The sequence below is a fragment of the Rhinatrema bivittatum genome, chromosome 4, assembly GCF_901001135.1.
Source record: "Rhinatrema bivittatum chromosome 4, aRhiBiv1.1, whole genome shotgun sequence".
In the NCBI taxonomy this organism is placed as follows: Eukaryota; Metazoa; Chordata; class Amphibia; order Gymnophiona; family Rhinatrematidae; genus Rhinatrema; species Rhinatrema bivittatum.
The window spans coordinates 223547397-223562092 of record NC_042618.1 but is presented as its reverse complement, the minus strand read 5'-3'; the positions used below and the strand labels follow the sequence as shown (position 1 = coordinate 223562092).

At 41.0% G+C, this 14696-nt stretch overlaps 1 protein-coding gene across 1 annotated transcript in view; it reads right to left on the bottom strand.

The window, feature by feature from the left end:
• The window catches only part of LOC115090540 (aldo-keto reductase family 1 member C1 homolog), a 117055-nt gene that overhangs the window by 76835 nt on the left and 25524 nt on the right, over positions 1–14696 (bottom strand). The window contains exons 3-5 of the mRNA XM_029599763.1: positions 13844–14011; positions 7438–7554; positions 1599–1676 (exon numbers count right to left, since the gene is read on the bottom strand). Of these exons, the coding sequence (XP_029455623.1) occupies positions 1599–1676; positions 7438–7554; positions 13844–14011 (363 nt within the window). The remainder of the gene's footprint in view (positions 1–1598; positions 1677–7437; positions 7555–13843; positions 14012–14696) is intronic.

The following is a 14696-nucleotide window of genomic DNA, read 5'->3' as shown; positions in this document are numbered from 1 at the left end:
CTGCTGGGAGACAGACAAATACTGAAGGGTTACAGGATGGGCTCTGTGCTCATATAGGACACCTTTTCAGTTTTAGTCTGTCTCCACCTGCTGGAAAGGAGGCTCAACCCTTGGTCTGGACTGATCCGGGTACGTACAGGGAACGCCGAGTTTATCAGTGTCGGTTTTCGTGGCTGTCCACCACTAAGGAAAACTGACGCCGATAAACCCAGCGTTGGTTTTCCTGACCACTAAAAACCAATGCCGAGTTTATCTGCGTCGGTTTTCCTTAGCGGTGGACAGCCACGAAAACCGACACTGATAAACTCGGCGTTGGTTTTCAGCGAACTAGTCATGAAAACCGACGCGTTTATCAGCGTCGATTTTCGTGACTGCCGTATGCCGGTCACGAAAATCGACACCGATAAACCCGGCGTCGTTTTTTGTGACCGGCGTACAGCAGTCAAGAAAACTGTCTGGTTTCGCGTTAGCAAGGATGCGCTAGGGTCGCTTGCTAGCGCATCCTTGGTAACGTGACCCCCTAATTTTAATATTGCATGGCGCCCCCCCTTTGGGGCGCCATGCGCGCATTAAGAGAGTGGGCGCTACTGTTCAGCACCCGCTTTCTATGCACCTTTATTGCATCAGCCCCAGTGTGGGGAACATGGAAGGCTGCATAGTACCTATGGCATTGGTGCCATCAGACACTCACTGCAGTATGCATGCAATGATAATGGATTTTTCTTTGCAGAATCCAGTGCTCAGTCAGAGGAAGAATAGATGGTGGAAGAGTGTGTGTCTTTTCTGATATTTTTCAGGTGCCTGGAGTTTCAACCCAAGAGTCTGAGGCAAAAGAGTGGAGAACCAGGAGGATTGTCACCCAGATATTCAATTCCAGTTAAAGGGTGAAAGGATGCCACTCGGGCTCTTGTCCTGCCCAGGACCAGATTGGGCAGGGGCTATATAAAATTATCCCTTTGAAGTTAAAATGATTGACTTAACAGAGACCTGGATTTTTTTTAACTCACATTCAGAAATAATTTTACTGCCTCTTAACACTCTAACACATAAAACCCTGTCTCCCTCCCCACACCCCCACACAAATATACACTTTCTCCACACTACTATTGTCATGTAATCTATGATTTACTTGTAATTTCTGGCAATGTCATCTTTTACTCTGACCTGCTCATTCTGTCTGGACCTGAAGAAGGGAGTGTTAATCCCAACACCTAGTAAGAAGTGTGTTAGAAATGTTTTATATTATTACGTTTCTTTTTGGTTCAAAGTAAGTGGGTTGGGCACCTTATGTGTGATTATAGGCTACTAACAAAGGAAAAAAAAATCTTCATGAAACACAAAATGAATAAATCAGTAACAACCCACTTGTAGCCAGGGACAATGTTCACATTTACAACGCTATTCCAAGTCAGCCTATGGGGCTGTCTCATCTATGATTATAAACATCTATGTGACTTTATGCTTCACTGGCACCTTGGCTGATTGAAGTTTTCTTAGTCACTGGTTAATTCAGGCGAATGGGCAAGATAACAGATTAACTTAGCTGGATTAGAATTTAAAATGCTGCCCCATGATTTTTCTATTTGTGTGTTACTTACCTCCCAAACAGCACAAAGATCCACTTTCTCAAAGATGATCTTTCCAGATTCGTTGAATGGCATTGGATCTTCTCCAAACTTACAAAGATTAAAAAAAAAAATTAAAATTAAAAAAAAATTGTAAAAACACTGTTCAGTTCTGATCATTTGTATTTATTGCTGTTTTTCAAAACAGAAAATGTAGATTAAATGCCTTGACATAATCCTGAGAGAAAAATAAAAACCTACACGTTCTTAATTATGGTTTATGACCACTTTACCGACACTCTGAAGCGATTAAATAGTAATGTTTGAAGCTTATTTAAAAGGACACATAGATCTTTTCGCATTCTCTTGTTAATCGCTGCTAATACTGGGCAGGTAATTTCTAAGCATGATTTATTGCTTTATGTTGTAATATGGGAAACTTTGGTTCTAAATGAATAATGTTGCAATCCTGGCATGAACCAAGTGAAAAAGGCTTGCGGATATACACAAAGGCTTACGGGGGAATTTTAAATCCCCGGCACGCACCAATACCGGGAGAGACGTGCGGGAGGAGCGCATTTTCAGAGCGGCCGGCCACACGCGTATCTCCCGGTATGTGCGGAAGTGCCGGTGCGCGGAGCTTATTTTAGCTCCTGAGAACAAGCAAGCTTTACTGAAAAAAAAAAAATGAGGGCAGGTAGGTGGGGTTTAGAGGTCGGGGAGAAGAGAGGGAAAGGGAGGAAGGATAGGTAGGGGGTTAGGGAAGTTCCCTCCCAGTTCACACCTTTATTGGAGCAGACTGGGAGGGAACTGGGGAAAGGCTCGATTGCGTCGCCGTGCGTTACAAAATCCGCGCGTTACAAAATCCCCTCCTTGCACGTGCGATCGGCACCCGCGCGCACATGTTATAAAAATGGGATGGAGCTGGGGACATGGTTAGAGGTGGAGGTGGTGGGACCCCAAAAAATTCACCTTGCAGTTATTTATTGCAGATAACTTGCACCTGCAAAATACCAGCGGTAAAGAATCCCCACTTGGACCAGCTGCTAGTAGTATTTTAAAAGAAAACTCTGGGCCCGCAAGGTACACAAAGGAAGGGGCTGAAAATAGCCCTCCCCATAGAGAAAACCGGAGCCCATTTTTAGAAGACATCTTTGTTGATACATTTATTTGCACATATTGAGATTCTTTTGAATAAACTCAGCTTCACAGTAGGCTTGTTTCATCATGTACTATGCACATTCCTACAGAGAATTTAATTGTTAACACATAGAACCCACAGGGCTGGTCCAGTGGCTCAGTGGGCAGTGCCTCAGACTGCCATTTAGTGGGACTGAGGTTCAATTCCTGGTTTGGGTCTTTCCTTTTCTGTGTTGGAAGCAGTGTTCAGAGCCCCAGGGGTGTGAGAGAGTTATAGTTATTATGCAAAGGTGACACCCAATGGATGGATTTAGGGCCCATGATTGCAGGGATCATGGCAGGAGCCCTGGTGAATGGCCCCAGCCCAAGAGCTCTTGCTACAATGTCTGGAGGGAATAGAAAATGGGGGAAAGACTCACCAGCTAATTGGAATCCTGAACAAGCAGGAAAAAACTGCTGGATTAAAAAAAAAAAAAAAAAAAAAGCTCAAGGCATCTGGATTTAAATTTTTTGATTTACTGTTGACGGACTTATCTTCCTTTTTCTTTTTGTTATGAAACCTGGACATTAAATTGTCACTGTATTGCTGTCCACACTCTTTGCCGTCTTCCTTCTTGTAAGTGAGCACAACCTTCCCCATTCCATACATCAGCAGTGGTGCGTAGATCCCTGCAGCTAGGGTTGCCAACTGTTCCATAAACCAGGTCTGGGCACTTGAGGAGTGGGGGGAGGGGGGGAATGGTACCCCCTCATTTGCATAAATTTTGGATTCTGCCAGTGAACTGCTTAAACAGTGTATGTATCTGCAGAACCAATGTGAGCTGAGGGCTGTGCTGTGCACCACCTCCTCTCCCTATGCTGTCCAATCACAGCATGGGAAAGGAGGCAGGGATACAGCACAGCTCTCCTCCAATAGACTCCGACCTGCCTTTCTCTTCCTCTAAGAGGCTGTGGAAAAAAGGAGGATCCACAAGCATCACCAGACATTTAGTGTCCGGTTGGTACTTCTGCCTGGACACTGTATAGAATGCCTGAAAACCTGGCTGTCTGGTCCAAAACTGGACAGTTAGCAACCCTAACTGCAGCCTTAATATTTTTTGTAAATTATGTTAAAGGTACCAGCAGCTAAAACTTTATTTTGAATCCTTAAAATGTATTAATGATCTAAATAAGCAAACTATTCAAAACAGATTTCTTTGGTTGCAAACGAGGTCATGAAAGTCATGCTTTAATCAAGCTGTGTTGTTGAATTTTCAATATACAGGGTTTGGTTAAGTATCATTGCAAATTCAAGTGTAATACAGTGGAGACAATTCCATTCAATAATTATCATGATAGCCTTTTATAAATGCTGCATCATATTGAAAACTATAACAGTTATCAAATTACATAATTTTAATGGTCTTCACCATATTTGTGTATAACTGTTAGCAAAAAAGACCATACTTTATGATCATGAATTAAATCCTATCACCGATGCTGGAAAAATGTCAGGCACCAGGTCTCCCAGGCACCTAAAACATGTGCCCTAGCAACTGCCAGAAGAGATTTTGGTAAGGCTTAGGGTAGTGGAGTCCTGCAGCGGCTGCTGTCAGCAGGGCCCAAGTACTGAAGAACTTGAGTGGCTGCTGCCGACAGGGCCTAGTCTTTGAAACACTGGAGCTGCAGCTGGTGGCAGGCTGAGAAGAAGCAGCTGACAGAGAAAGGGGCAGGGGAGGCAGTGCCAGGAGAGAGAGGAAGGAGAAGGTGGAAGGAGTGTGATTAGAGAAGGAAGAGGAGAGCAAAGGAAAGCAAAAGGTAAAAAGAAAAGAAAAGAAACACAAAAATATAAATGTAACCCTTTGTCCAGGGTGTGAGTGGCCCTAAGGGCCATAAAAGTATTTATTTGCTGGAGCTATCTCCACACTCATTTTCCCCAGCTCCCAAGGGGTGGATTCTTTCTGGAGGGGTAGAGGTAGTCCTTAGTGGCCCAGGTGATGGAGTGCTGTTCTAAAAAAGGTGAATTTTTAAAGCGTGATGTGTGCACCAAGCTTAAAAAAACTGCCCGGATATGCACATAAATGCCGCTGCATGCACATCTCGGAACGTCTCAAAAAGGGGTGGATCATGGGCATGGTCTGAGTGGGGCATGGGCAGTACATGGGCGTTTCGGGGCTTTAACCAGAAATTTGCGCATAAATACTTATGCGATCCGGCATGCATTGATGTCCCCTGTTGTGTAACTTTATTTCTGTTATAGATGGCGTGTAAGTCAAAAAAATAACAATAGCAAGCTATTTCAGAGGGGTTTAAAGGGTCTAGGATAACTGGGGTGTGTACAGGCTATCAAACCAGGGGGTGTTGGAGGACCTATCTGGTAACTGGGCGAACTGGGATTGAACTGGAAAAACTGACAAATGCGTCAGCTCGCATCCCTTTTAAAATGCCCCCACTTATGTAGTAGAAAAGGCTTTTGCATGCACAGGCGCGTGTACACTTAAAACTGGGTGCACTTGTGCGCACGGCCGGCTATTTTATAACGTGTATGCATATTCACTCATATGTTATAAAATAACCATGTCCCTGGGTATGGGCCTTGAAGCAATCGTACTCTCACCTACAAAAAAGTTCTATTGAACTGACTTAATTTCAAAAAATTCAAAAAATCAATTAAGGAAAAAGAGGTAAGTTTCATATTAGAGATGCACGCCTCCGCGGCGTTGCCTCTTTCTTGTTATTTAATCATTAACTTGCCTCCTTCCTCCTTTGTGTGTTTTTTATTTATTATTCAAAAAAAAAATTTTTAATGTATTTTTTAAAGTATGAATTTTTTCTAAAAATTAATTATTTTCTCCACCTTGCATAATAGGATCATTTAGATTTTTTTCTTTGCCAAAACATTTTTTTATTAAATGTTCAAGTTCTTTTTCCCTATGCTTGGGGAGAATGTATTAAATCAATTATTTTAATATAAACGCCTTCTGTTTCAAATCTCCTGTTTAAAGGAAATTATTTATGAACGCCTGGCGTTCATAAATAATTTATATTAAAATAATTGATTTAATACATTCTCCCCAAGCATAGGGAAAAAGAACTTGAACATTTAATAAAAAAAAATTTTGGCAAAGAAAAAAATCTAAATGATCCTATTATGCAAGGTGGGGAAAATAATTAATTTTTAGAAAAAATTCATACTTTAAAAAATACATTTAAAAATTTTTTTTTGAATAATAAATAAAAAACACACAAAGGAGGAAGGAGGCAAGTTAATGATTAAATAACAAGAAAGAGGCAACGCCGAGGAGGCGTGCATCTCTAATATGAAACTTACCTCTTTTTCCTTAATTGATTTTTTGAATTTTTTGAAATTAAGTCAGTTCAATAGAACTTTTTTGTAGGTGAGAGTACGATTGCTTCAAGATATATTTATAATTCTCATCACAAGCGGAGATGAATACTGGCAAGCTGGGTATGGGCCAACACACATACACACATATGCACCCGTGCGCCAGTTTCAAAATTCACCTTTTAATGTGAATAATGTGATAAGATGCTGGGACAAAACAGGCTGGGCTCTGTGCTGGATGTTCAAAATAAAGTTTACTGATTCTTTTAAAGTTAAATCAATGCCCAATCAATCCAAAGGGTAAAATTACAGCTGTGTTGCTTACAGGTGTTTCACTTTCTCTGGGTTTGGGTCCTGTCTCTCAAATCTCTGGGATTTAGCTTGCCAATTCTTTACTTGGTGAATAAACTATTCCAGATGTTCAAGGAAATCCTATGAGTGATGGGCTCCCCTTAGCCACGGAAAAATCCAACCTTAGTCCAAACTGCTCAGTCTCTCGTACCCACCCAGCCTATGTCCTTGTCCCTGAGGGTGAAGATCCTGATGGAAGATCTTCAGATACTTTTGCTCCCATTCTCCATGCTACTTTTGTTGATGTGACCTTCCAGATGGGATGGTCTGATGAAAATTTCTGGCTCCTGCAGCCCTACATCCCAGAGTGGGGAGGGGTGGACACAAAAACACTTCCAAAAACCAATATGTTAGATGATAAAACCGAAGCCTCTTGGACGGAACAAAAATCACCTTTACTGTAGATCTTCCTTGCCCCTGGGCAGCTTACAACAGCTACAGTGTCCTGGCTTTCAGCTTGGGGAAATGGGCCTTCACTAAAAAAAAAACCCCCAAAAAAACCAGGCATCCACTCCACACTAAAGGAAAGTCTGTAAGGACACAAAGGCAAAACCCACTGGCAGGGAGTTCCAAAGAAACAGTAAGGGGTTAGGCCCTACTCTAAAGAAAAAAATTCAATGTGCTTCTTACTCCTCCAAGTCCCTAACAAAAATGTCATCTCACTTCTTCCCTTAGATCCACAAAGTACCCTGAGACTGACCGATCACATTCATCCAGATTGGGAGGGGCTGAAAGGAATGGAAATCTCACTAAAAATGTTATAATTTCTAATGTGCAGGGACATAGAGCCATCTGGTGGCTTACCAGAGGATCAACCACATAAATAGCAAAATTAAAGGCAAAATAGACAAAAAATAAAGAGCACAATAGCAAAAAATAAGTAAAAGAAAAGAAGAGTAAAAAAAAGTTCCATAGGTCCTAAAAATGTTTGCAAGCATCTAAATTATTAAAATATTTTTTTCTATTCCTTCATATAATAAGCAGCCTAATTTGACTCTTTATTGATTTATTATATAGGAAAAGACATTTTTGCACATTCTCTCCCAAATACTCTACCTTAAAGCTTACGGGCCAGTGAATGATGTACAGATCAATGTAATCCAGCTGAAGAGATTTTAGGGTTCTTTTCAATGCTGTTTGGACAAACTCTGGTTTGTGAAATGTATTCCAAAGCTGAAAAATATTCATAAAAAATAATTAAGGAATTAAAGACTATTTTTATACCATATCTATGTAAACAAGATTGATTATAAAAGGTATGCAGACTCCTCATTGCAAACAGAGTTTTATTGTTTTTACCTACAGCAGAATAAACACACAACAAACAGCCAATAGACCAGGTTTTATCTGAGGCAGTGACATGGGGTGACATTATAAGCAGGGGATTATGTAAATGCACATCCACTTCTCTTTCCCCTATCCCGTCATAATCACATTCCTTTTCCTCTGCCTCCCTCACCTCTTCCTGGCATAATCGACCAATTTTCCCTCCCTGCCACCTGGTATAGGCCAATTGCCCTAAACAGGATGTGCATCATGAACCTGAGGCCTACTTCTATGCACACAGTCTGAGTAAAAGGTGCAGGCCTAAAGCAATGCAGACATGGAGTTTTTCAGCCATATGATGTTTTTGGCAACTATATAAGAGACTCTTTTTACACAGAGAAGAAAAGACTGTGTTTGTTTTTTCATATCAAAGAGTTGTCATCACCTCCCAAATGAAAGGAAAACCTTGGATCAGAACTGAGAACATGTCCTTGGATCAGAAGAGTGAACATGTCCTTGGTGAAACTTTGTATTCTGCCTGATACCAGCTATGAAATGGGTATTGTTCTAACATTTGTTTTGTTGATGGACTCTAATGAGCGTATGAGAATATTCCTATGCACTGGGACTCAAATGACATCATTTGCATCCATCAAGCCTGCGTCTATGGGAAGTAGCAATATCCCCGGATCAACGTTAGACCCCTATGAAACTAAATATTCAAGAGAGAGACTCTGAGAAAAGGACTTTTTGAGTTACTCTGAATGGATATTATCCTGGGGAACACTCTGAAAGAGCCTTTGCTAAGGGCTTTTCCCCATGGCTTTTCTTCATGGGCTCCTGAAAGCTCAGTCTGAAAGCCTTGCTGCCAGAACCGATTTTGCAGGTCACTATAACTGTGACTTGTAAGCTAAAACTGAGTTTTACTCAGCACAGTGGCTCGGTAACGTGAATGCAACTGTTTGCCAATTATTCCCATTGAAGGACATAAGAACATAAGAAAATGCCATACTGGGTCAGACCAAGGGTCCATCAAGCCCAGCATCCTGTTTCCAACAGTGGCCAATCCAGGCCATAAGAGCCTGGCAAGTACCCAAAAACTAAGTCTATTCCGTGTTACCATTGCTAATGGCAGTGGCTATTCTCTAACGGGCAGATTTTAAAAGCCCTGCTCGCGTAAATCCGCCCGGATTTATGCGAGCAGGGCCTTGCGCGTCGGCGCGCCTATTTTCCATATGCCGCCGGCGCGCACAGAACCCCGGGACGCGCGTAGGTCCCGGGGTTTTTGGACGGGGGCGTGTCGGGGGAGCGGGGCCGAATGACGCGGCGTTTTGGGGGCGGGACGTGGTGTTTCGGGGGCGGGCCCGGGGGCATGGTTTTTGGGCCAGGGCGTTCCGGGGGCGTGGCCGCGCCCTCCGGAACCGCCCCTGGGTCGGGTCTCAGCGTGCCAGCAGCCTGCTGGCGCGCGTGGATAAAGGTAGGGGGGTTTTAGATAGGGCCGGGGGGGTGGGTTAGGTAGAGGAACGGAGGCAGGCTGCGCGGCTCGGCGTGCGCCGGCTGCCCAAAATCGGTAGTCTTGCGCGCGCCGATCCAGGATTTTAGAGGATACGCGCGGCTACGCGACGTCACCCGTATGACATAGTGAGGGCAAAGGTAGCGCCGGCACCATTTTGAAGATTGGCAATATGGCCCGCGTGCAGGAAGTCGCTCCCGGACCCCCACTGGACTTTTGGCAAGTCTTGTGGGGGTCAGGAGGCCCCCCAAGTTGGCCAAAAGTCCCTGGGGGTCCAGCGGAGGTCCGGGGGCGATCTCCAGCAGGCATGACGTCGGGAGCCAGGAAACAAAATGACACCGGCGCTACCTTTGCCCTGTCACATGATAAGGGCAAAGGGCCACTTCTCAATGCAGCCGTGGCCAGAGAGAGAGAGGGAGATCGCGTCGGGAACCCCCAATGGACCCCAGGTAATTTAAAACATTTTGGGGGGGTTCGGGAGGGTGGGGGATTTCTTTTAAAGGTTCGGGGTGGGTTTTAGGGTTTTTTTGGTGTGCCAGTTTTCCCACCCTCCCCCGATTTTTAACGATTTTTTAAAACAAAAAAACCCGACGATAAGATTTCCCTCCCCCCCCAGCCAAAATCGATCGTTAAGACAATCGATCACACGATTCACACCTCTATTGGCCACTGTTGGAAACAGGATGCTGGGCTTGATGGACCCTTGGTCTGACCCAGTATGGCATTTTCTTATGTTCTTATGTTCTTAAGAACAGGCAAAGCAAGAAGATTCCTTGCTGAAATATTTTCATCCACAGCATCAAGAAGAAGATAGCTCAAGGGATCTGTCTGAGACTGAAGCTGAGATGACTATTTTGCCTACAGTTTCACAATCTGAAGAAGAATTTGAAGAACATAAAAATATAGATGACGAACCAAGTGAGGCCTAAAAGGATCAAGATTTGAAAGGATGTGAAGAACATACCATGAAGTTGGACTATGGTGATCCTGCTACTTGGGTCAATTTATAATCCAAAAGCGATGATCGTATGCAACAAATTTTGGTGGAAAATGGACTAGAACAAGTTCTGCAATTTGATTTCCCTAAAGATAGTAATCAAAGAAAATTCTCAACAGTTCATTACAAAAGGAGACTTGGCAATGGAGACGAAATTCCCCGTTCGTGGCTACAGTACTCTGTGTCAGAGGACTCTGTGTTTTGCTTTTATTGCATGCTGTTTACCATTAACACTGGTGCATCATCTCTTGCTAAGAAAGATTCCAAAGATTGGTAGAACATGCAATTCTAGATTTGCACGAAAGAAATGGTGAATACTTGGAGAACTTTCAGAAGTGGAAGGAACTTGAAATGCGATTGAAAAACATGAAAACAATTGATTAAGAAAATTTGCATCTCATTAAACAACAAGAAAAATATTGGCAGCAAATTTTGGAACAACTGATTGCTTTGGTGAGAGTTCTTGGTATACAAAATCTGGTCTTTTGGGGAAGACATGAAAGATTGCACACACCTGGTAATGGAAACTTCCTGAAATTTGTAGAATATCTAGCTTTGTTTGACCCACTTATGGATGAACATCTTCGTAAGATAAGAAACACCAAGACACATGTCCACTACCTTGGCAAAGATATACAAAATGAACTGATTCAGCTTTTATCCAATGCTATCAAAAAAGAAATCCTAAAATCTGCTCATGCTGCCAAGTATTTTTCAATCATTTTAGATTGTACACCAGATGTAGGCCATGTTGAACAAATGACCATGATCCTTCTCTTTGTGGACATTGCTTCAGACCCTGATAATTCTCAACCTGTAAGCATAAAGGAACATTTCTTGGGATTTGTGCCACTCCAGGAGACCACTGGTGCTGTAATGGCAGACACTGTCCTTTGCCAGTTAGAAGATATGTCATTGCCCATTGAAAACTTACGTGGTCAAGGCTATGATAATGGAAGCAATATGAAAGGGAAAGAAAATGGTGTACAACGAAGAATTTTGGACATGAATCCACGGACTTTATTTGTTCCTTGCAGTGCACATTCTTTGAATTTGGTTGTTAGTGATGCTGCTAAATGTTGCTTGGAAGCAATGGCTTTCTTTAACCTAGTACAAAATATTTATGTGTATTTCTCTGCTTCAGCACGTCATTGGGAAGTTCTAATGCACAATGTGCCTGCTCTTATAGTGAAACCATTGAGTGAAACAAGATGGGAAAGTTGAATTCATGCACTGAAACCTCTTTGCTATCAACTAGGTGATATCTATGATGCACTAACTGAAATTGCTGTCAACACTACCCTAACAGGATCATCTAGCAATACCTTGTCGGTAGAGGCACAAGCTCTTGCAAAAAGTATTTCATGTTTCAAGTTTGTGGTTTCTCTTGTTGTGTGGCATAACATCCTTTTTGAGATCAATATGATTAGTAAACAACTTCAATTGAAGGAATTTGACATATACAATGCCATTGAGCAACTGAGTGGAACAAAGACATTTCTTTTAGACTGCAGGAGTGATGAAGGGTTTACGAAAACACTGGTAGATGCACGTGAACTTACTGAGGAGTTGGAGATACCAGTATGCTTTGAACCAGATCCAGTCCAAATTAGGAAAAAAAAAGAAGCAGTTCACATATGAAGCTGATGATAACCCTATTCAGAGTGCTGAGAAAAACTTCAAAGAGAACTTTTATTTTGCAGTCCTTGATACAACAATACAATCAGTTGAAGAAAGATTCACACAGATGCATGAAATTAGTTCTGGGTTTGACTTCCTCTACAATATTCACAGTTTGCAAATTAGTACATCAAAGGAAATTTTGGAACAGTGCTTGAAATTGGAGAAAGCTTTACAAATGGGGATTCCAAAGATATTGTTGCTTCTGATATGTGCAGTGAATTGCAAGCCATCGCAAGATGAATTCAGAAGAGCTCATTACCACAAGATATATTGAACTTTATATGCAGACATAAACTGACAGATAATTTCCCTAACATATTTCATGCCCTCCGCATCCTCTTAACCCTTCCTGTTTCTATGGCCAGTGGTGAGTGAAGCTTTTCCAAGTTAAAGTTGATTAAAACATATATTCGTTCCTCAATGATGCAAGAAAGACTTGTTGGGCTGGCCACCTTGTCAATAGAAAATGAAATTGCACAAAATCTTGACTTGAAGAAACTTATTTGTACATTTGCTAAACTGAAAGCAAGGAAAGTAAAATTCTAAAGTGCAGTCTTTCTAATACAGATCCTATGTTAAGTGTAGCACAAATTGTTTACATTTGGATTGAATATTCTATATTTTTTGTCCTGTTAACTGTTCTATACTGTAAATATTTCTGTTGTGTTTGAGCAACAAGTATAGCCTTGGTTTATGTTTATTTATGTTTATTTATTTATTTATAAGATTTTCTATACCATCGATAAGACAAACCATCTCAATGGTTTACATGGCATAAAATTCAATTGGAGCTTCATAAAAACATTGAACATTCGAAACATAAAAAACACAATAAAACATTAAATAATTTTAAAACAAAATATAAAAATTCTAGAAGGCATAAAAAAACTAAAATCATAAAAATCATATAGAATGTACCACTCTATTTTGTTGAATATCTACAGTATTCTGCCTGAAGCTAGACTGGTTAAGTTATTGTACATTATTATTTGCCTTTTCATGTCAAATAAATTTTCTGTTTTAAATACAGACTTCGTTATTCATTTTCATGCACAATGTAAGTTAATTGTGTGTGTGTGTGGGGGGGGGGGGGGGGGGGAGGGGGAGCAGCATGGCTGAAGTTTCACCTAGGGTGCCTAATACCCTTTCACCAGCCCTGAGCTTTAGGTTATAGATTTATAGATGCCACTTTTGGTATCACTTTCCACAGTCTTTCTAGGTACCTTGGAGTTCTTTCCATCTTCTTGATGATTTATTCTAACAAGTTCTAAGACAATTGATTATAAAATCCCAATTCTGAAGTCCAATATAGACTGTAATGCTTCCCCTATTGACTTAAAACATTTTGTTGTTGTTGTTATTTTGAAACTAAAGAAATGAATTGCGGTTCCCATGAAATTAATTTTCAAATGAAAACAAAGTTATTCTGCACATCCCTAGACTAACTCAGTTCAAAATGGGTTTGAACAGGTTCCTGGAGCAAAAGTCCATAAAACAATTTTAGCCATGTAGGCTTGGGAAAGCCACTGCTTATCTCTGGTATGAGCAAGAAGGATTGGATCTATTCTTTGGGATGCTGCTGGGTAGTTGTGTCCTGCATTGGCCACTATAAGAGACCAGGATGCTGGGCTTGATGGACCTTTGGTCTGACCTAGTATGGCATTTTTTTATGTTCATATGTTACTATAAATGTTCATTGACCAGAGTAAAACACAGGAGTCTCTCAAATACATGACATTGTATTTGTTTTTGCTATTTTTATTTGATTTGTTATATTATATTTGATTTAGGTTTTGGGTATTGACCAAATTGTTTCTGTTGATTTGCCTTTTTTGCCCTGTGTTTGATTTTATATTGCTGTTTTATATGGCATATGTCCTTGTTTGTGTTTTTAATTTGGTGTGGTGCATCCTGCTATATACTGGCATTATGCCTAGAAAGGCAGAATAGAAATCTCAAATTAAAAGAAATCACATTCAATTTTAGAGAACAATAAAGCTCACCTTTCCAGTATAGAATATGTCCTCTCTCTTCACTGTGCCATCTGCAATCTTTTCTTGAATAGCTGGTCCAATATATTCTTCATTACCATATATATAGGCTCCATCTATATGCCGATAGCCAACTTTGAGAGCCAGCTTTATAGCTTCCTTCACCTGATCTTTTAGAGTCTTATAAGAAGAAAGACCAATCAGTTTTGCTACTTCAAGAATGAAATTTTGCTTCAGTTACTCAGGCTTCAATAATTAGATTTTTTATTGGTTTGAACTGTATGGGGCAGGCAGGTCCCAAGGGAATTGTATGCCCATGTGGTTCAAACCATGAAATTTTTGCAGTATGTCTGGCATTTAGAATATGGTCTGCAGTCCTCTGTGCAGCTTAAAGGGAACACTGCCATCAATAATCTCTTACAGACTTTTCAAATATAAGGTTAGTAATTTGAATGGAACACTCATTTTCACCTTATACTATGGAGATTACTTAATTTTTTTTGTAACAAATATACACTTAAAAACTATAGGGCCCAATATTCAGCAACACTTAGCCCAATAAGTTCTGACTTATTGGGCTAGTGGCAGAAAAAGACTTATGACCCATCCAGTCTGCCCATTTGTCCAATTAATTTAAGTATTATAATTACTATCATCCCATAAAGAATCCCCTATATTTATTTCATGCTTTCTTGAATTCAGATACTGTTTTTGTCTCATCACTTCCACTGGGGAGGCTGTTCCACACATATTTAAAGAAATATTTCCTAAGATTTCTCCTGAGTCTATCCCCTTTTGACCTCATCTCATGATCCTCATTCTAGAACCTACTTTCCAATGTAAAAGGCTCCTCTCCAGTGCATGG